Here is a 23,159-nt window from a genome sequence, read left to right as displayed (position 1 = left end):
ATTTTGTCCCAAAAATGGATATCATATGGTGTGACGCCATATTCCTTTTTTTAAATGGGCAATTGTTTGGAGACCTTTGGGGAGTGGAGGTTCCTTTTTCTTTTAGGAGGAAGAACAACACCTCAGAAGGACACTTAAAGTTACAAGGTGAGTTTTCTCTCTTCATTTAAAAAAAAAAAATCAAGTATATCCGGCACTCCTGCTTCAGTTCCCTTTTGCGCTGTCTTTTGGTGTGACGCATTTTACGCAAAAATGCCTAAATTAAATTACTTTTCAGTCAATATTACCTTTCAAACTATATTGTCATATTGTAGTTAGCATGGCATTAGAATGTTAGCATAAAAGCACATTTCTTAATATCAACATAAGTACATAAAACCTCATATGGGGTGACACAATATCATAAGGTGTGACAAGGTTTTCTTGTAACACCATATGATTATTTTGTCACACTATATGATATGAACTGTATTTAAATACATAAATAATGCTCTTAGAAACATATTTTATAGCTAATATTTAAGTTTATTGAATATTTCGTCATTTTAACATATTTTGATACTATATTATTCATACATTTAATATCGATAGACCAACTCCATTTGGTGAATCCTTACTTCCCTATACTGTCCCATTTTTATGCAGACTCACTCAATCACACTTGAATGCAAAAGTAAATGCAATAAAGTATATTAATCTGATAATCTTTTTGCAGTGGATATTTCTGAAATGCTTGTATACATGATTGAATTTGTCTATTTACAGATATCAAGAGAAAAACTTAAAGAGGAGGTTCAAACGTTCAGAGTGAATTCATTGGTTTAAACAATTTTTTGTTTTTGTTGCTGAAACAAAGATTCACTTGTTAGTGCTCATTTCTTATCTTATTATGTCAGTTTTTAGATACAATTTCCTTTTCATTTTTATGCTGTAGATCGTAAAAGACTTAAGAGTGGTGCTGTGCTCTTTTGTGTGTTGAAGCTGGCGTGACAATGTAATTCCCTGTAAAGGATCAATAAAGTATCAACAACAACAACTTGTCAGTGACAATTTTTGTAACTAAGACAGTAAACTAGTGAATACATGTAAAATTCCAAACAAAATCTACAAGACCACATATATATATATATATATATATATATATATATATATATATATATATATATATATATATATGGAAATATAAGAGTTGGTTTAATATAACCCAATAAGTTCCATGACTTACATTTGAGATTTTTTTTTTTAAACTTTTTTTCAGCCAAATATGTCAACCACCCATTTAGTGATAGCCATGATATTCATATGATAATGGATTTTTTGCATTGCGATGGGTAATTATTTAATACAGTTTTTTAATCGGTTCTCGGTTCACGAATCATTCGTTCATGAAAGTTAATGAGAACAATTGAGTCAGTTTTTCTTTTGAGTCAGATCTGGGTCTGAATGATTCGTTCATCAATATGATTCAGTTCGGGTAGGCAATTATTATTTCATAAACTCTCTTCACACCCTAGTAGCAATCAATAATAAAAGTGGTCTAAATATATGTGTAGGCTACTTATAAGGAAAAATAAATAATCCAATCATTGCACAGGAATCTGAAATCGAGGGTAATGTCATGTGACGCACTTGCATATCCTGGAACTACGTTGAATTGATTGATAAAAAATGCAACAACAAAAATATTTGTACTATTTGTTTTAAATTAAATTAAATACCACCTAGAAGATTTTTATTTATTGATAACATTATTTGGAGGACAGTTTGGTTAAAGCCATAGGTTAAAGCTGCAGTCCGTAACTTTTTGCACTCTAGCGGTTAATAAGCAGAACTGCATGCATCTTGCGGAAGAACATTGTAGCCGGAGATACTTCTCTCTGTTTATGTCTGGTGAGTCACGAAAGAACTGTGCTCCTCCGCAGCGGCTCCTACTAGTCTGGCTTGAAATAGTCCCAATATAAACAATTATTATAAGTGTATCATAAATATTCAGGACAAGACCAAAAAAAAACCCCTGGTTTGGAATATGGATTCATGTTGTACATTCTCATTATATCATTTTTGTAAATCTTGAACACAAAAAAAGTTATGGAAGGCCGCTTTAATATTGTATGAATAATAAAGCTAAAGAAATAGTTTTTAAAATTTTGCATATATTAAATCATAAATTTCAAGATACTTTGATATTAATGATTTATGCTCCTCTTGTAAAAGTGAGAAAGAGCTGTTGACACATTTATTTTTCTTACATTTTTATTTTTTCTTATTTTTCTTTAATATATATTTTTTTATTAAAGTTTTTGGAGGGATTGGCAGATTGTATCTTTAATTTAGTGGAAAATTAATTATTATTTTATATTAACTATTATAACAACGATTTTCAATATATTGTTAATTTATTTATATTGCTGGCAAAATTTTGCTGAATAAATCCCGACAGAGTGATCACGGTTCTGAGATAACAACGGCTGGATGTACATTATCATTACATGTACATTATTATTACATGTACTCAAGTAAATTAGACATGAAATATTTCTTGAGTTAAAATATTTCATTAGCTCTTCAGCAAAGCTTTCGTGAAGAAAAAGAGTTCCAGACTGCTTTAAGCCTTTATCTATTGCTGAAGACTCGTTTTTACCACATATATGTTGAAATTAATGCTGAAAGGGTTAGTTCACCAAAAAATGAAACTAAGCCCATGATTTACTCACCCTCAAGTCATCATAGGTGTAGGCTATATGACATTCTTCTTTCAGACGAAATACAATCGGAGTTATGTTTAAAAAGTCCTGGCTAACGTTCGTTAAGCAAGCAGTAGTTGTAGCGGTTTTTGAAGTACATTAAATGTCCATCAAGATAACTCGTAGTACCCGGCTGAGCGATGTGTTATTAATTGTTGGTGGTTATCTGGGAATAACATACTGCTGGAATGCACGATTGACCAATCAGAATCAAATATTTCACAGAGCCGTGTCATAAGGTGTTTACAGTGGAATTTGACCCTTTTATATCGTCTTTGAAATTGTTAAAAAATAATATAATAAGTAATTAACATGTTTAAAATATTATAATAGATTTTTAGGATCCCCTGCTACCAATTAATGCCACACATCACATTGTTGTGCACTAGTGTATGTTATGTTATGTTTGTTAGCTGTTTCTTCAAGAAAAAAGAAAGAAAAAAAGGTGCTGGTTAAAATTGCTTTGGATTTAAATACTCTTGGAAACATTTGGGATAATGCACGCACACAAGTCCACAAAATATGACATTTTACTTGTGGTTTTTTGGATATTTTAATTAAGAAATCTTACATATTGTGCCTTTAAAGGTGCGGATTGACAGCTAGTGGTCGAAATAGGTACTGCAGGCCAAATTCAAAATATTGTCGATTGTTGTTTCCCCAGCCCACTCCTCCTCAGTCTTAAAGATGCCCTAGAATGAAAAATTGAATTAACCTTGCCATAGTGAAATAATAAGAGTTCAGTACATGGACATCACATACTGTGAGTCTCAAACACCTTTGCCTCCTCCTTCATATGTAAATCTTGTGAATCAAAAACACCACGGAAAAAAGTGCTTCTCAACATAAGGCCAACCATGACGCAAGTGTTGGGGATCATTTATATGTACGCCCCCAACATTTGCATCTGCACAGCAGATTGGTTGAGGTTTATTATAATCGGATACCACAACAATTCATTTAAAAATCATTCGTTTGTTTGGCCAATTTCAAGCAAGCTTCACTTAGCGTCTTAAACTGAAGAAAGGGGACACTGTATTCCTGCAAACGATTTCTGATTAAATTGAAAGTTTCTTAGAGAGACTTCATTGTCTAGATAACGCAAGATGCTAGTACAGTAACAATAGGAAACACCAAGTAACATATCAAACTAAATAGTGTGTCGAATGACAAAGGGTAATATTATTTTGTATTACAAAATACAACCGTAGATACTTTGCTTAGATCGTTCACTCGATCCTTCTAGCAAACGTCACCTTTTCCACCATATAAGTTAAAACGATAGTCATTTGACAAGGCTATTCATTTTGTAAAAATATAAGTTATATATTTATATTTTTGAGAACTGAAGTAGGCCTATGATGTTTTTGCATGCTTGTATTTCAGAGTACATCACAGTCACTGCGTAACGTTAGCCTACATTGTGACTAACGTTATTTAAACAGGCAATATCATTGACGAAAAAAGACAAGTCTAAAATGTAGACTGAATGACACAGTTTAAGCAGAACATCTCAAATGGAGATTGATAAAATGCAGCTTACTTGTTTATGGGTGTTTTCAGATCATCCGCGCGAGAGAGCTGGCGTGCATATGGTTGCCAGATTGGACATGTTTAGGTTAAACACCGGATGTGTTCTTTTCACAGAGAAGCTCTGTTTGGGGGATTTAAATTACTCATATGCAATCTCTTTCTCGCGAGCGGATGATCTGAAAACGGTCTGTGTTCTGTCAGGACGGTCAGGACTCACGAGCCGCTTGGCTGAACAGCTGAACTGCGGTGAGTTGCTGAAATAAGCCAATCAGAGCAGAGCTCAACATTAATATTCATGACTCTTCCAAATAAGGCAAAAACAGAGCATTACATCCTAGGGACAATTTGTAGGGTTGTAAATGGACCTGTAAAACTGTATCTGGACAATTTTTGCCCTTAAATAAGTCACATACCCTCTATGTAGATATCAGAGAACAATTTAACATATTGTTTCAAATCATTCTAGGGCACCTTTAAGAGAACCCACAGGGTCAAATTTGGCTGCTGTTAATTGCTGCTACCCAAAATGAACATAAAAAATAAAAATAATTGTCAAATTTAACTTCAAAAGCCCAGAGTGCCACTTCTGGTCACTGCATAGAGACACCTAGTGGATGATTATTGAACTCACAAGTGCCAGAGTGGCAGTAACAAGATGGCTGACCACATGCTGTTTTGCTGAGCTGGAAGCCTACCCAAAATGGTCTTCTCAGCAAACCAGCGGTTGGTAAAATTGTGTATTTTTTGTTGATCTAATATTAGCTTGCATAATGCCTAGAAGTACGTGTTTTTTGAGGGGATAAATTAGCGACTCTGAGCTAGTTCAAAAAATGGTGGGCCAAAAATTACCCTCTGGGTGTATGAGTTAAAAAAAAAAAGTCGGGTCAAAAATGACCCTTTGGTTCTTTGAGTGACTTTGAAGTAGGGAATGGTGACAGTCCTGTTGGATAAAGCCTTGAAATAAATTAATTTGTATAATATATTTTACTAAGTTACCTCAGTAGTAGAGGGCCAGAGACTAATAAAGTAGCATATCTTTTCAGGGAGTGTGACCAAGCCAAATTGTGCCGCAAAAACGTACAGTTGGCGAAAGAAAGGTGAAACAGATTGAGTCGTACAAGGATGCCATGACAGACAGGTCACTGGTTTATTTTCAATGCTTTGTTTTCCTTGATACATTGGAAAATACTGTTGAGCATTCCAATCAACACAGTGTTCAAAAGCATGAGAAATGTGTCGTCACTTCAGTAAAGGTTCTAGGAATGTATCTCAGGATGGGATTAGTTCAAATGTCTGGAGTACTATTATTTTCCTAAATTTAAAATAGTTCGCATTGACAGTGTTTTGTTGTTTTTGAAATGATACACCTAAAGCCCAATGGGTCAAATTTGGCCCTAATCCTAAATTAGGGAATAAAGGGTTACAATTTAAAAAGTGGACATTTTGGTGTTCGGTGAACTTATAACAGTAATTGAATGCATAGTTCATAATTTTCCAAAGAAGAAAAGGGTTCTTGGGTTCACTTGGGTTAATGATCACGACGATGAAAGCCACACTATAAAATGATGATTTGAATGGTGAATTTGGCATGTTTCCTAAATATCTGCAAACATTACGGTATTTTTATGCTTTAGTAAAGTAAAAGATTAAAATAAACTTACATACAGCACCTTTATGTTCATCAGTATGGGGGGGGGGGGGGGGGGTGTCAAAAACGTTGACTTTTTAAAAAACTTTTTTAGACCTCTTGTTTACGTTACCTAACAAGTACAATATTAAGTCTTATGTCTTGCATAAATATATATCCAGGTAAATAAATACAAAATTAATTCAAATAACTAAAAAGTGTAATTGTGCATCACAGTTGTGGAATGCGCGCCAACCCCGCGAATGCCTACCATTATGCAGTGTGTGAGCAGCCAGATGCAGTGGGAGGATTGTGTGTGTGTGTTTGTGTGTACGCGCACCTCATAGCATCGCCCCGCCTCTTCTCTCCTCGTCTCGCGCAGCTGGAGCTCCTCTTATCTCTCTCTCTCACACACACACACACAAACACACACTGTACAGGCATCATCCGCGCTGTCAACATGTTTCTGCTCGGATTCAGCCTGTGCCTGGCCATCGTCCATGGAATTGTCCCCGAAATATCCAAAACTGACATGGACATTATTGCAAACATGGAGACAAATGTAGCGCAAGGACAAGCGACACTGAGCGACATGTTCAAAGAGGTGGAGGAACTGATGGAGGATACACAGCAGAAGCTGGAGGACGCGGTGCATCAGGTCTCTGCATGCTCTCAAATACAACATAGATAGCCTATTGATTTGGATAATAATGTGCAATTCTGTCATAACTAATATGGCTTAGTTTTGATCATTTCAAAATCAGAGCTGACTTAATTCATATTAGGTAGTATGGACATGATCACATATTGATTAACTGACTAGTATTACATTATGATCAAGATTATTTTCATCTATATCTGAACACTTGGGTGTTATTCTTCAAAGATCTCCCAAATGTGCCATTTATCATCCACCTGATATTAAAGAACTGATGACAGATTTCGTTGAAAAGGATATCAGTAATTCATATTGGTTAATTGATCGGTCTAGGGCTTTACTGGAAAATATATAGTCAGGTCCGTATGGGCTTTATGTGGTCACATTTAAACGAACTGGTTTTATTCAAGCAAAAAAGCATGTTTTTAAAAACTGATGAAACCTAAAAGAGTTAACACTGTAAGGGTAACTCATAATAAAATATGAATTATATGATTTATAAAGTTGACATTTTTTTGAGGCCTGGAAAAGTCATGGAAATCATTGCAAATCTTTAAAATCCTTGCATCAGTGTCAGTAAAATATTTTTATAGAGCCAGTTCATGTAGAAATAGCTCATAAGTAATTGCGCAGTTTGACTTATTGCACAGTTTTGGAATAAGAGTTTTTTTCTCTCTCAGGTGGACAATGAGACAGCAAAATCAAGCCTCCATCCACACAACGTCTCGTCAAACCTCCAAAATGACAGCAGTATTGAAATCATAACTGGGAATCAATCTATTCATATCGCGGAGAGAATCAATACGGTAGGTGAAGAGCTTTTGTGGGGTGCGGTAATGCAGTTTAAAGGCAGTTACAACACTTTCTAGACATGACTGTCCAATCATTTGGCATTATGACCACTTCAAAGTAATTGAGTAGTGCTATTCCCATTGCATCACTGTCCAGTTTCATCGCACATAGGCTAATGAGCAAATGTGTCTGAATGTACCATAATTCGATGTATTAAATGCACTTCTCTCTTTTTACTCCCAGACAACAGACAATTCAGCTGAAGAGACCAACAACAACCTAACAACCATACAGCCCAGAGATAAAGAGAATAGCCTTGATCACGTAAGCATTCTGTCTCAATGTGTCTGGGAAACATGGCATTTATCTCGCCACCACCAACAGCCTTTTATTTACACGCATTTCCTAGTGAATACTCTTCCGCTGCTTTTCATTCCCCGTCTGACTGAGACGAGTCTGGTCTTTTAGATGGCAGGGTTCTGGATCTGAGGTGACAGTTTTGCTGATAATCGACGGATCTCGTCTGAGGCTTTACGGATCCGTTTGACATTTCAGATCTACTCATTCAAGGCGTCTGGAGAGCTCAGACAAAGACAGTGAATGCTGAATAATTGAGAGTGGATTTCCTTACAGGTCTGCTTTTAGACAGAGGTAGTATAAGAGCACTGTGAGAAAAATACATTGAACAAAGGAAAAAGGACTGGACATTTTCTGCCAGGATATTATCTGTTAAAGCCCAAAGTATACTTCGTTTTTTACACATACACTGCTGTATGCAAAGTACCGGTATACTTAATTTGATAGCAAATAGTGTGGCCGACACATGCTCTAGAAAGTTTCATCTTTGTCCAGTGTCTGCGCTATTTTTCTGCGGAAGTTATGAATAAGTTAAGACCACATCCAGATCAGAATTAGAACAATGATCAAAACAAAATGGAGTCCATCAACACCCCTACTGTAATACAGTACTGTAGCTCGTCCTGGGTCGACATTTCATTAAGTTAAGACTACACACAGATCAGATTTAGGACAATGATCAAAACATATGAATAAATGGAGTCCATCAACACCCCTAAAGCTTCACAGTCCTATCGGTCCTGTCGGTCGACATTTCATTCAGTAACATGAGGCAGTTTGGATTTATATGTTTTTTAATGTTGAGGATTGCAATATTTTACATATTATTATTTCTGCATTTTCTTCTCCTGTGTTTTGATCAAGGTTCATGCTGCGTCCCAATTCGCCTTCTTATACTACACCCTAAAAGTATGTACCTTTTTATGAAGAAAAAGGAGATGCCTAGGAGTGTGTAGCAAAAGAGTAGGCAAGCTTTGGGACATACTATCATGTCATACAATCGTGTCTTTAACGGTTGATCTCTGTCGCTTTGTTACACGCATCCTGCTACCGTAAACTGGCCTGTCAATCATCTTGTCACAGTTAAAAATCCTCCACGTTTCATCTGCAGCCGTGGGTGATAGTTATAAAAGTCCACAGCACACTGTTATTGCAAATATAATATTTACATAAAAATAACATAATATCATTTATAACAGTTTAAACTTTGATTACCTTTATCTAAACGTCTCACCATGGGCCACGCAGATCTGCCATGTTTCTTTAACACTTTTTACTCTAATGTTAGCCTTCATAGTGTTCACAGATCCACACTTTAATCTACTGGAAATAGTACACCATCAGGGGGCTTTTGACATACTCTTTTCAACAAACTATGCTTTAGGACACACATATCCTAATCTCCCATTCTATTTAGGATGGATATTATGAACATTGGGACTCATAACGGAACATTTTCTCATAAATAACAGAAATGTCCATCAATGGCTGGGAAAGAGTTAAAGCATTTTAACAGTAGGTACTGTATATTACGCTGCTTTCATTTTAATACACAGATCTAATGTACACACGTGATTTCTTTACTTGCAGTTCACATTCACAGTCATAACCGACTGTTTAAGTGAACTTTGTGTGTTTTTGACATAACCGTGTGTGTATTTGACAGTTTAAGCGCAATGAGACATGAAAGAGAACTTAGTTTAATACTCACGGGATGTGCCGTCTGACATACAGCTTTCTATGAGCGTGCTTCGGATGTGTGTGTGTGTGTGCTCCGAAAACCATATATCAGAAGTTTAGCAGGGAGCATCAGCTCATTTGCATTTAAATATATATGTACCAAAAGAGGAAGTTTTTCCTTTCACTCAAAACTGGGCATTTAAAACATGTAATAATAAATGACCTGTGGTGTATTCTGAGCGAAAACTTCACAGACACACTTTATGTAAAAAGGAGAATAATAGTCTGACGTATGAATCAAGTATTTTAAGTATTTATAGTATTAGTATTTTTCCTATTAAAGAGGGAGGGACTTTTGTTCTAGATAGCATTTGATTGGACAAAAATCTGTGTAGTGCAGGATGAGTCATCAATATTTTTGGTCTGTTTTTCCGGATGGCACATTTCATATGCATAGATCTGCAAATAGTGAGGATTCAGTGACTGCCTCAAAGCTAACACACAAAAGAAACATTTGTGTAGAAAAAAAATTCACTCAGAAATGCTAAATATCACAATTAATTACAAAGAAAGGGTAAGTAACACATTGAATTAAATGTTAAACTATAAAGTAGACAGACTGATTTTTTTCCCCCTTGTAAAGCATTCTCCAGCTTACTTGGTTTTATTTACAACTTTACGGTGTAGACATGGATTAAAATATAATTGCTGTGGTTGTACTTAATATTTAATACAGTAAGATAATGGAAGGTAAGACTTTTTCCTCTGTTAAATATGTATGAACCAGGGTTTTAAAAAGGGAAATTAAGTATTTAGGGATAAAGTGCTTTTGTCCTACACTTCAAAATCAGCCTAAATGTGTGTGTGATGCAAATATCATATGACCAGCTCACATCCTCCTAAATCCTGTGCATGTTGCTTTAACTCTGCTGAAGCACAACTCTGCTATTGATTAGTTATGTGGACCATGTGCTTGAAATTTGAAGCTCAAATCTGTTCCTTCTGGAAGGTTTTGAATGCTTTTCTTCTGTCTCTCAGGAGTGTGTCATTGATGAAGACTGTGAGAAGGGCAGGTACTGTCTCTACGAGACGCACAGCTCAAAGTGTCTGCCCTGCAAACAGCTTGATGCGGTAAGTGGTTTCAAATTTCACAGACCAGGCACACGGCAAGGTACGCTTAACCTCCAGTATTATCCAATTTAAAAGATGCTCATGTGCTAAGTGCATGTCAGGTGTTCAGCCGAGTCCCTAGTTATTTCCATTTGGTCCATTTGGCTTTCTGCACAAACACTGTACCGTGTAATGTGGCTTTTCAACAATATGATCCAACTGAGCCTGCATTGTAACTGCATTGCAGTGCAAGTGCTCCTGGAATCTGATATGCTGGAGCATTTCTCCTTTGGGTTTCACATCAAAGTGCGCAGATTGCTAAATATGAGCAGCTTCTCCGGCCCCGAATAGGACACATTGAGTTCACCTCGAGGCACAGGAAGTAGGGTAGCCAGCTAAGCAGAATACAGATGTGCATTACTCTTGCAGGATACAGTTGAAATGCATTGTAACACCCAGCCAAAACAAACTGTGTATGCTTGTTAGAAAGCCTTGTCCTGGCTCAGCTAAGCTTTGAACAAACCTAACCATATGTATGAAACGTTGTGCTAGTAGTTCTTAGCATTCAGACATAAGACGAATGATAAAATTGTTTTTAAAAAAAATACACTGAAAGATATTTTGCAGCCGGACAATTGGCATGTTCTACTACGGTATAATCCACTGTTTACTATTTATATTAGCATTAGTAGACATGTGGAGATGCATTGCTGCAGGTCGACCAGTATTGATGTGACGAAAAAAAAATATTGTCTGGTTCAAAAATATGCTTAATGTAAGTGTCACATGAACCCAACAAGTAACTGAAAGGGTTACTTGTACTGTGTCCCCCTCAGACGTGCGCCAAAGATGAGGAATGCTGTGCGGGACAGCTGTGTGTGTGGGGTCAGTGTGCAAGCAACAGCTCAAAGGGAGACGCGGGAACCCTCTGTCAGTACCAACACGACTGTAAGGACGAGTTCTGCTGTGCCTTCCATAAAGGTAGGAGCATCTAGCATCATAAGAGCAAGTCTGTTAAATATTTAGGTTGGATTGCCCCCTAACTGTGACATCACAGTAGGGCAAGCCCCACCCACGACTGATGGCGATCTGCCCTATCAGCAAAGATCATGCCCTGATTATATCCTCACTATAGCAACTATTGATGTAATGTCTACGCCACCGAAACATTACAAATGTTCAATTGTTGGATGAACCAATGAATTTAAGAGTCGGCATCTGAGCCACTGAGGATGAATTTTTGTGCCGAGTAAATGAGCAGAAGAAATTAGGACAAGTCTTGTGCAAATCATTTAATGCCGGACTGCTTCGCAAACGAGGGTCAGTTCAACGCTGGATATGCACGAAAGCTGCATCTGAAAGATAGGGCGAAACTAACATCCTGCTACAGTTCCCACATGGGCATCTGTGCAACAGTTTGTGATGGATCATGCAAATCAACAAGTTGATTAACGTTAACTCCATAACTAACCATTCAGAAGTGTCCAATTGCATTCTAAAAGTTGTACCTTCTTCCTGAGTCTCTCCGTCAGTGTCTGACTCCGGTTCGAACATGTAAGGTTGAACAACGCTATTGACAATTTCAGACATTTTGGCTGCTTGAGATTCTTGAGTTTTGTTGTTGTCGGAGTATCCGAAGCACGAGCTGTAAAGGCTCCGCCCTCTTCTGGAAAGGGGGCGGGGAGCAGCAGCTAGTTTGCATTTAAAGGTACACACACAAAAACAGTTTTTTGGTCAAACCCAAATAGGGGCAAATTCGACAAGCTATAATAAATGATCGGTGTGGTATTTTGAGCTAAAACTTACACATTCTGGGGACATCAGACTTATATTACATCTTGTGAAAAGGACATAATCGGTCCCCTTTAAAGCGCCATTTTGAAGTGTGACCTCTTTGGTGGCTTTTCCGCAAACCAATAGTATTCAAGTGTGGGTTATGAAGAGCATTTTATTGTGTTGAACCTACTAAAGGAATACACCCAGCATTGCTGAATCAGTCGTCTTGTTCGCATTAAAAAAGTAGCAATACAATAGATCTAGATGATTTGTAATGCACAAATTTTAATGAAGGATAATAAGGCTCGACTCTCTCATGTCACATAAAAGATGCTCATTTGTCACCGTAACACCCAGAACGAATCAGTACGTTCTTTTTGGTGAACAGACTCGCTAAGATTTCCACCACTAATTGTATTCCATTTTCAGCCTTGCTATTCCCAGTGTGCAGCTCTAAGCCAATAGAACGTGAGCGCTGCATCATTTCAGCCAATCACCTGATGGAGCTGCTGTCATGGGATTTGGAGGGGGAGGGTCCTCAAGAGCACTGCCCCTGTGCTGGTGTCCTGCAGTGCCAACATCTCGGGTAAGAAGCCCTAAAGGCCACCTCCTTCTGCAAATACTGATAGGAAATCGGTCGTAAAACTTTTTTTTCACCGTCTCTATCAGACGAGGTGCACTGTGCCTGAAGAGCCAGAACTCCAGCGAGGAGGACCTCGCCGACACCCTCTACTCTGAGATTGACTACATCGTCTAGCGAGACTGCCAGACAGATGGAGACATGCAGACATGAATGCTTTATCATCACTCCAAAGCTTTGTAGAAACGCCTTCGCCATACTCACCCAAACTTACGAGCTCCAAGCAGCTGCTGTGAAGGTGCAGCAGAAGATATTCGCTGAAGGCCTGAATCAAAGAGCGTTCACACTGATATCGATTTGAAAGCATCAAGTCACCCGGATGAATGCAGATTTAACGAGAGAAGAAGACCGCTGGTAATGCAAGTGGCGTGTGTGGGTGAGAGAGACTGTGGTCTAGTGAGGCGAGATTAACACATTTTTGACTCATGCACTTTATGTCCGATTGGATGTGTGATCTGAGTTTCAAAGCTATGGCCAGTCAGTCAGACCCACAGTAACATTTGGGCATCAAGCAGATCTAGTTCATCAAATCATTGTCAGTGTGAACAGCCCTCAAGTGCTGAAGCTCCACTGTGGGTCTATAGCATGGGAAGGAAGCACTTATTATTATTGTACAGTACTAATGCTTCAATAATATGTCTGGCAGAGAGTGAGATCCCATGCATCTTAGTTTAGCGTAATAGCTGAAGCAACCATACAAAAAACCTCATGTAATTTCCCCAGGCAATAAATACAAAACATAAAATAAAACTTTGAAAAACATGTCTTTTCCATCTTTTCATATATACTGTTTAGTCTGAACCAATGAGGGTTTGAACTAAAATGGATCTCTTTTTTATTGGTCAATTTATATTAGTTGTAATTAGGGTTGCACAGGGGGTGAACATTCATGGTACATTTCCAGAAACTTTCCGAAAATGTTCAAAAAACCCTGTAAAGTTTACACAAAACTCAGCAAATTTTGCCATCCTAGTTGTAATTACTTTTTCATTTCTTTATAGAAACTTTAAAAGACATAAAGGTGCCACCATATATACTTTTCAGCAAAATTTCGAAGGAGATATTTTAATAGGAATCCACGGAAAATTCAAGTGGGGGTGAAAGATTTCCCTTGCACAGACTTCACAACTGCTTCAAGTTGGTCATGTGATTGTGAATGCACCACGTTGACCAACAGAAAGCTGCTTGGTTTGAAAGTAACTTCTTTCTGAGCTGTGCTTCATACTTCTCTACCCTGTTGACAGTAGACAAAATAACGTTTTGCCCACAAAATATCACCAAAATGACACTAATGTGACCTTGCCTTAAGGCCCAAATATACAAACTAAATAGAGCTTAAATGAAGTCTGTTTGCTGTTAGTTTCGGGAGTTTGAATTAGCTCGCCAAAGCATACTTTCTGGAAAATTTTTGCTCCGGCTGGTAAACACATTCAAAATACCATTGGTGATTGCGATTATGTTATAGGTAGGTGTGGCTCTGAGGCTCCGCCTTCTTTGCCATGGAAAAGATCTCCGGTGCGTTTATTCTGTTCAGTCCGTCGAGGTCATGAACACACTGGAGAGCCGCTTTACAGCAGAACTTGATTCTAATTGAAAGCGACTCCAACACTTCTGTTTAATACTGTAAATCTACTGCTTTAAAGCAATCTAATGTATAAAGTGCTATAAACGCAAGATGTGACTTTACAGTAGTGCCGAACTGCAGAGATCATGCTTTCGTTCTATGATCAGATGCTTTCTTAACTGCTGTTCTCTCACCGTTGTGTTTATTCTGTTATTGAAAGGAAAGTGCCCAGCAGCTCATGTTTACATATTCATCTAAACCTCTCTCGGCATTGTGGGCGGCGTCATGACCTTTCGATTTCTTTTTACCCCTAAGAGCGAAAAAAAATCTTTACTGAGAGTATATCAGGGTCTTTAGGACCAAGTAAACAACACGTCACATGTGAAATTATTAAACCATTATATTTCTGAATGAGCCACAGCTAGTTTAAATGTGAATAGGCTATCTTTTGGACTTTTTTTAGTTATGACAGTATGGAAACAGTATTTTACTTAATTACTAGTATCATTGGTAACACTTTATAAGTATGCAGTAATAAAGTACTTGGAAATCCTTTGCAAACTTTGTTTATAGTCATTTCATAGTTGATATATTCTAGTCTCTACATTGTTAATACATTAATAGGCCATATACAAATAGTGAGCTCTTCATTCATTGTCCCTGTAATTAACAAAATAATCATTGTTTAATTAGCGCATAAGTAAAGAGTTGGATAATTTCTTATGCGTTAACATCAGCTTAACCAGAAATAGTTGTCACTTTACATTAGGTCACAGAAAATTGGAAAATACCATTAAGTGCTTTAAACCAACACCAATTAGGTCACTCCTGGCAAAAGAAAATTCAAACAGCTTGGCTTTATTTAATGGCTCTTGCTTACTCTAGCGAGGTTTTCAGTTCTGGAGATTGGGCTGGCCATGACGGGGTGGATTGAAGGAAAAATCAATTCTACACAAAGACTTATCATCTCTGACGAGTCCAATGTTCAGTTTTGCCCAACACCTGGTCCTCTAATGGCTTGACAGAGACCTACAACCCACAGTCTCGCGCGCACACCCCGTGAAGTTTGGTGGAGGATGATCTGGTGGTTCTTCAGCTAGAGTTGGACATGTTAAGTCTTTGCGAAGGATGCATAATTCAAGCAATGTACAAAATTATTCTGAAAGAAAAATGGCCTCTTCCTGCTCTGTTCCTCAACTCAAAAGGATTGGTTTATCCGGCAGGGAAATGCTCCAATCCATTCAGCCTCTCAAGCCCCTGTCATGGCCAGCCCAATCTCCAGATGTGAACCTCACTGAAAACCCCTGGAAATGTCACAACCCATTAAATAAAGCCAAGCGTGAATGTTTTCGCCAGGAGTGGCATAAAGTCGCCCAACAGCAATGTGGAAGGGAGCATGCCAAGACGCATGAAAGCTGTGATTGGAAATCAGGGCTAATCCACCAAATATTAATTTCTGAATGATTCCTAAGTTAAAACATTAGTATTGTGTCGTTTAAAAATGAATATATACTTTCTTCGCATTATTCCAGGTCTGAAAACATGGCATATTTTTCTATCTACTACTATTTTTTCTATACTATCTATTTTTATTTGAATTCTGGAAGAAAATCTTATAAGTAATCTGTAGAATAAATTAAAAAAAAAAATGCATTTACTCAAACAGATACATATAAATAATACATCCAGAGACTATATCCAGAAACTGATCACTTTTCCAGAGCTGTAAATGGCTAAAGCATAAAAAACATTATCTACGTTTTTTATGAGCTAATTAAACAGTAATACTTTTGTTACAGTGACCACTATTTGTGTATATCTTATTATATGAACAATGTAGAGACATCAATATATAAATTAATTATTAACTAACTATAAACCAATAGCTTGAAAATGATTTGTAAACGGTTGTATAGTGTTACTGTGTCATTTTATAAAATCAAGCAATATTTGAGTCCGTAAAATGCATTAAGTACGAGTTCTTCATATGCGTCAACCTGAAGGCAGGCAAAAAGAGATTGATTGTTGCTTTTTATTTCAGTATTGGCATGTCTACTGTGAACAGCTTGTGGCAGAATCAGGAGCCCAGAAACCTGCGGCGATTCGGTCGAGCTCCAACACTGGCGCTCCTCCGCACCCTCTGATTTCCAGCTACGCAAAAACAGCAGCGAGAAGCATTTCCACACATGCACACACACCTGCCACATCCGAACCCACAGGCTCCGTTCACATTGTGCAGAAATAAAAACAAAAAAAATTAAAAAGAAACAGGACATGTCTAAATGGAAAAGAAAAGCCGAGTACAGGTCAACAAAATTAAAACACGTGCCTTTAAAAGTCACTCACAAGACATAATATCATCTTTATCAGTCTCAAGTGAAATAATTTACACGAAAGAAAAAAACGAAAGAATCGGGTGAACGAAGCACACTACTTGATTCATGACGCCCTACTCAAAGGCTTGCAATTCATATGTACCAGTGTCATTAGCCCCAGTAGGAAGAGTAGTGAGACGAGGAGGGCGGAGCTCCCTATAAAATGGGCGTGACTTCAGCAGTCAGTGGGCGTGTAAACCGCTAGCCACACCCACACACAAAAGAGGAAGCATGAACTGCAAGAATAGAATCTCTTCAGCCAGAAAAGAAGCATTTAATTTCACAACTATGTGTTAAATAAACAAAAGGAGAGATATCCCAATATTCAAGTGAGAGCATCATACCCAAAATGTCAAGTGAACGTGTCATACTACGACTGGAGTCGATCGAAGAGCTCTACGAAATGGAAGACGAGCAGTGCAGGCGTTTGGAGGTGGCTGGATACATTATGCACTGTGCTCGAGTGACTCGGGATGACGGACGTTGATAACGTGAGAATCTGATGCGCTGGATCGCATCTCAAAATGATAGAGCGAGTGATGGACAAACGGCAAATGCAGAACGACGGGACGAAAATCAATGAAGACGGCGCACCGAGAGTGCAAAATGAAGAGAGCGATAAAATATCTCCCAAACAGCCCTCTTTCTTCCAACGAGCGCACCCATGTCATTATTATTAAATTGATTTATCTGAATATTTAACTTGAAATAGCTTTTGCACTTCCCTTTAAACATTACAGTACAATAAACTATGGTGCACAATAGTACTCTTAATACGCGCTATGCGTTCTGGAGCTCAAAGAAGAGAGCGTCAGCCGGACAGCACTGGTGACGTTGATTCAACGTGGAGCCCAAATGCCAGGGTCGCTGGCGAGGCAGCGCTACACTGCAGCGGGCAGGCCAGATAGAAAATAGGGAAGGACAGTCCTCCCCCACACTCAGTCCTGTCCAGGGTCTTTGGCAGGCCCGCCGTCCAAGTAGATTTTGAGTGCCTTCTCTTTGCGGGGGGAGTAGCTGACCCGGTGGCCCGTCTTCAGCAGGCGGCTGCTCTCCTTCTTCATCAGTTCATTGCGCTCCTCTTCTGACAGCTCCATGAGCTCCTCGGTGCCGTCCCTGTAGAGGTGGGAGCAGGAAATAAACCAGTAAACGGAGGGTTGACCAACTGGTCAATCACTGAGTAAGGTCATTCATTTAGTTCACTTAAGCTTTAAGAACAGCATGATAATGTTGAATTAAAGGAAGTTTAGTAACTGTAATTATTATATTATAACATGCCTGCCTAACAATTTAGACTTTAATAATTAAATTCACATAAAAACATTAAATCATAAATAGTGGCCAGTTCCATTTATGAAAAGGAAAAGCTTTACCTGTAGAAGATCACAGCGCCATCATCACAGATGTAGAGTGGCCAGACATTGAGGGTGGAGACTTTAGGATTCCAATCTAAATCCTGATGGATCTCCAGCACTGAAATGTCACAAGGAAAAGTTCCTCGTCCCTGTAAGAGAAACAAGACACTCGTATCACTAAATGCGAATTAAGCGATGAGCGCAAATGATTTGCATGTTAAGTCAACGCAAAAACACGAAAAGATATTTCAGCGGTGCGAATTGAGAGATTAAAATATCACAAGATTAAAAATCTGAGCTGGTGGATATTCGTGGCACGTTAACCAATCAGGAGCTTGCTCTAGTAGTGACAACAATCATATGTGGACACCCGGAGCATCCACTGAAGAGTATGTATGATACATCTTCGTACTTTATAGAAACAGGAATAAAAAAGGATTTTGCTTGGAAAAAATGAGTCAGGAGGTCAGACAATCTGGTAAATAAAATAAAAAAAACACTCTTTAGTCAAATTGAGCTATACACAGGGTGATTGGGCCACACTTTGTGCCACTGAAATGACTTGGAAAAAAAAGTATCCCAATCACTCTGAATTCAGCCTATTGACTACAAGATGGTTAAAGCGGACAAATTGAGCTTATTCGCCGTATTTTAAAACAACCCATGTCAGCCATTTCGCAACAGAAGCCCCTCCCATGATGCGAATTGGCGTCTGTTGTGAATGTCACGCGCGAATGAAGCGAGGAAACAAACTGTTTAAGCGCCCAACTACACGTGAATAGCACGATTTATTTGTGCAAGTCGCATCTTAAGAAGGGCATCTGAAACTCTACTAAATCTGATCCGTACCTTGGCAAACTCCAAGTTTTCTAAAGGAATTCCACTCATTTCACTGAGCTGAGGAAACAAAACAAAAATTACATTAGAACTCAAATGACAATTGGGAATTGTAAGCATTCATCAGCAATTCTATTTAGCAATTCTGTATTCCAGAAACCTTTTCCTTGAGCTCCTCTACGCTGCTGCTCTCCAGCACCACCTCCCGAAAGGCCTCGAGCTTCATCTGGGCTGCGCACCAGCGGCGGGTCAGAACTGCTAACTGAGACATGGACTTCATCCGCTCCGGTTCTGGAAGCAAGTAAATCAATTATTAACAAAATACATGGGGCTGCTGGATTAGCCATTGAATATTTATGACAACCTCACCTTCAAGGACTTCCAGGAACACCTCCCAGTTACTGGAGATGTTGATGTCCTCCTCATAGACGTGATAATCCAGAAACACTGTGCCTGGGTTCTTCCAGGTCTTCTTCCTGAGTCTAAACCTGTCACACACACACAGCGACACACCTCTTGTTTGTATTCAGAGCCGTTAATCATCCTCTGCTGTGAGTCAGTGCATTTGAAAGGTCAGTTGCTGCAGTCGAGAATTGAGATGTGACATTGCTGCGGGCAGAAGATGGATGTGCGTCCAAAACAGTTGCAGCGTATTAACGAGTCAGGCCAATGGAAGTCGATGGCTACCGTCAACTGTCTGGTTACCGACCTGCTTCAAAATATCTTCTTTTAGTAATACAATGAAGAAACTCACACAGGTTTGGAGCAACTTAAAGGGTTAGTTCACCCAAAAATGAAAATTATTTAATTAATTACTCACCCTTATGTCGTTGGACACCTGTAACACCTTCGTTCATCTTCAGAACACAAATGAAGATATTTTTGTTGAAAGCTGACGGCTGAGAAAGGCTTCAAAAAGGCCTCCATTGGCATTCAGTACATTTCCACTGACCCACTCACAAGACCCATAAAGGCACTAAAGACTTCGTTACAAAGTCCATCTCACTACAGTGGCTGTACAATAATTGTACCAAGCGGCGAGAACAGTTTTTGTGAGCAAAAAAAATCAAAATAATGACTTTATCTGCCAAGATATTGTCTTCCGTGTAGGTCTCGGACGTGAACTCACCTGGAACTCACGCGATAGCGGCTCCTCCTCTTCCGGGTCATGTATACACTATGATTCGAACGGCGGAGCTGCGTCATATTCTCGTGCATGCGTCGAGTTCACGTCAATAATTTGGTGGATTATATAGTTATTTTGATTTTTGTGCGCACAATAACTATTTTTGTTGCATTGTAAAATTATTGTACAGCCGCTGTAGTGAGATGGACTTTGTAACGAAGTCTTTAGTGCCTTTATGGGTCTTGTGAGTGGGTCAGTGGAAATGTACTGAATGCCAATGGAGGCCTTTTTGAAGCCTTTCTCAGCCATCAGCTTTCAACAAAAATATCTTCATTTGTGTTCTGAAGATGAACGAAGGTGTTACAGGTGTCCAACGACATAAGGGTGAGTAATTAATGACATAATTTTCATTTTTGGGTGAACTAACCCTTTAAGGGTGAGTAAATGACAGAATTTAACTTCTTGCGTGAAACTTCCCCTTTAAAGTCACTTTGAAATCAAAATTGCAGTATTTATTGCAAATGATCTATCCGTGCATATCAATTTGTGTGCCCTTGTAATCTTGAATCAAAATAACTCCCCTCTTCCTCTTGCAGCAACATCTCTGCTCTTTTCTGATGACGCGTTTACTATTAATTACAATGTTTTAAATAAATCCTATAAGTAAGTTCATGTCTGAGAGTGTCTTAATGGGTGCATGCAGGCGGGGGGCTTAAAAATGTTTCTGTACAAAAGGAGGGCCAGCAGAAAAAGCTTAGGGACCACTGAATTAGCCAATCCTAAAGGATGTTTATAGATGTACAGTAGAATAAACCATAAATAATTCTGGTGAAAAAAATCTTGACCAATACAAGTGGACCATGGGGGGCTCACCTGTCTATACTGAGGTCCAGTTTGCACTGGTCTTTGAGTTGAGGCAGCAACTCCTCCTTAGACTGCCGAACAGTCATACCCTTAGCGAACACAGTATCCAAAAGGAACTTACAGGGCTGTCGAAACCAAACAATACATGTTGCATGAGCACAAAAATATTTTTTCCATATTCAGAATACTCTTTCCACTGTAGACAACTAATCTCACCCACATCTAAATGCACAAAGAAAAATGTTGGCTCACCTCTGGGTCGTTAACTAGCAGCTGGTACACCTTTACCCTGTATTCTCCTTTCTTCAGTGCACGTCCCAGTCGAATCGTGATCTGTTCAACAGCAGAGCAGCAGTGCATTTAAACATGTAGAGTGTCATTTATGTATTAAATCTAGAGGTACCAAACAGAATTGCAAGAACAATATGGTTGTCTTTACATGTTAAGCTGGGATAGGAGAAAGTGAAGTTACAAACTCACCTTGTTGTCATCAGAAAAAGAGGAGAGCGTCTCATTGAGCCGCACACTCTCAAACTCCTGGTTGTTGGCATAAACCCGGAAGACCTTGAACTGAGTGGAGGGAACGCCAACGAACGGCTCTAGATTCTGTTTGAACGCAGCCAGTGTGATCCTCTTGTCAACGTGGACAAGTAAACCTGAAACAGATCAGATTGCCAATGTTAACTTTAGAGAACAAAGTTTGGAAACTACCCTTCCTTGCTTTCTATTTATCAAAAAATCCTGATTTTTTTTTATCAGGGTTTCCAAAAAAAAGATTACAGTGTAATACAATTATTTAACTTTTTTCTCCTGGCTTCCTATCAAAATTTGGTTTAAACCAGCCTAAGATGTTTACTGGTTAAGGTGGATTTGACTGGCTGATCAACTGAACAGACTGGTTTAATCTTCAGGCATATTTTTAGCAGAGGTAAACATTGTAAGATGACACGCAACAGTAACTAACTCTCTTTTCTTTAGTTTAACTGTTTAAATCCATTCAGGGAAAAACCCGGTTATATTAATATAAGTAAAATCCTTATATTTCCTTATAAACCATTATAAAGTTTATAAATAGTTTTTAAAAAGCTTACCAGTCAATTGACAAACACTGCATGATATTAGAGAAAAATTGTAACACTTTATAATAAGGTTTTTTTTTGTTAACATTAGTTAATGAATTAGCTAACATAAACTAACCATGAGCAACGCATTTGATACTGTATTTGTTCAACTTTTTTACAGCTGTTCACTGTTTGTTCATGTTACTTTAATTTTAAAATTGATTAATGCATTGACTAATTTTAACAAATACAACTATTTATTTTAATAATATATAAGTAAATGCTGAAATTAACATGAACAAAGATTAATAAATGTTGCAGCAGTGCAGTTTATTATTAGTTCATGTTAACTAATGTAGTTTGTGAACCTTATTGAAATTTAATTTAATTCAACAAAATCTTTTTTAATATACTATAAAAATTGCAAAACTAATATCTTCATTAAAAATGTAATGTTAAACAATCAAGCTTAAGTTATTTTATTTGGTAGTTTGCACCACATTAAATGCATGATATGTCAATTGTTATCGTGATATGGCTTAATGTGGTATACTACGAAGGATTCGATTTAATGAAATAAATATGTCCTGCCATTTAAGTTCTACTACATCTATGGCTATTTTCATGGGCAGATTAATCTATTTTAGAAAAAATATAGCGGTCCCTGCAGTTTAAGAGTGAAGCATGGCACTGTGTTCATTTATTAAGTTGCAGCTCATGATTGTTTTTCAGTGTCTCCTTTTTGAAGCACATAGAGAAGCTACGGTGGCCAACAATGGACAAAGATGCCGTCGTCTGAGACAGCAGAGTAGCTAGCGTTTTGTAGAGCAGTTTGTCTGATTAGGGCTAAAGTAGAAACAGGGCAATGCAAAATGGCGATTTCACTTTAAGGGGACCTGTGGTGTAAGGATATAGAAATGGCTCATTCTAAGGTCATAAAAACATATCGGTTCACTATGTAAGGTCTATATAATTCACTGAAAACATAACTATGTATATGATATTGCATTTCTGTCAATAGAGCCTCATAAATATTACACAGTGCACCTTTAAATAAAACAAC

General features: G+C 38.1%; 2 protein-coding genes across 2 annotated transcripts in view; one reads left to right on the top strand and one right to left on the bottom strand.

Moving 5' to 3' along the window:
- The first annotated feature begins 6,245 nt into the window (after positions 1-6,245).
- On the top strand, positions 6,246-13,679 carry dkk3a (dickkopf WNT signaling pathway inhibitor 3a). The gene is made up of 7 exons (XM_067458722.1): positions 6,246-6,562; positions 7,243-7,368; positions 7,598-7,678; positions 10,430-10,522; positions 11,338-11,482; positions 12,707-12,863; positions 12,947-13,679. Exons 1-7 carry the CDS (start codon positions 6,365-6,367, stop codon positions 13,032-13,034), a joined length of 888 nt encoding a protein of 295 aa, XP_067314823.1. The 5' UTR covers positions 6,246-6,364; the 3' UTR covers positions 13,035-13,679.
- Positions 13,680-16,499: 2,820 nt separating this feature from the next.
- usp47 (ubiquitin specific peptidase 47) overlaps positions 16,500-23,159 on the bottom strand; it is a 40,856-nt gene continuing 34,196 nt past the window's right edge. The window contains exons 21-28 of the mRNA XM_067458595.1: positions 21,516-21,691; positions 21,288-21,368; positions 21,045-21,160; positions 19,415-19,533; positions 19,206-19,336; positions 19,058-19,105; positions 18,227-18,357; positions 16,500-17,969 (exon numbers count right to left, since the gene is read on the bottom strand). Coding sequence (XP_067314696.1) covers positions 17,795-17,969; positions 18,227-18,357; positions 19,058-19,105; positions 19,206-19,336; positions 19,415-19,533; positions 21,045-21,160; positions 21,288-21,368; positions 21,516-21,691 — 977 coding nt within the window. The 3' untranslated portion in view covers positions 16,500-17,794. The remainder of the gene's footprint in view (positions 17,970-18,226; positions 18,358-19,057; positions 19,106-19,205; positions 19,337-19,414; positions 19,534-21,044; positions 21,161-21,287; positions 21,369-21,515; positions 21,692-23,159) is intronic.

Source organism: Pseudorasbora parva, chromosome 1 (assembly GCF_024679245.1).
Source record: "Pseudorasbora parva isolate DD20220531a chromosome 1, ASM2467924v1, whole genome shotgun sequence".
Lineage (NCBI taxonomy): Eukaryota > Metazoa > Chordata > Actinopteri > Cypriniformes > Gobionidae > Pseudorasbora > Pseudorasbora parva.
The sequence above is the reverse complement of the archived record's forward strand: the minus strand, read 5'-3'. Positions and strand labels throughout refer to the sequence as shown.

Bases quoted from the DNA above. Each gene is read 5' to 3' on its own strand.
- dkk3a (XM_067458722.1), top strand. From the start codon at position 6,365: ATGTTTCTGCTCGGATTCAGCCTGTGCCTGGCCATCGTCCATGGAATT. The intron at 6,563-7,242 runs GTCTCTGCATGC...TTTCTCTCTCAG, and splicing joins TGGAGGACGCGGTGCATCAG to GTGGACAATGAGACAGCAAA. The intron at 7,369-7,597 runs GTAGGTGAAGAG...TTTTACTCCCAG, and splicing joins TCGCGGAGAGAATCAATACG to ACAACAGACAATTCAGCTGA.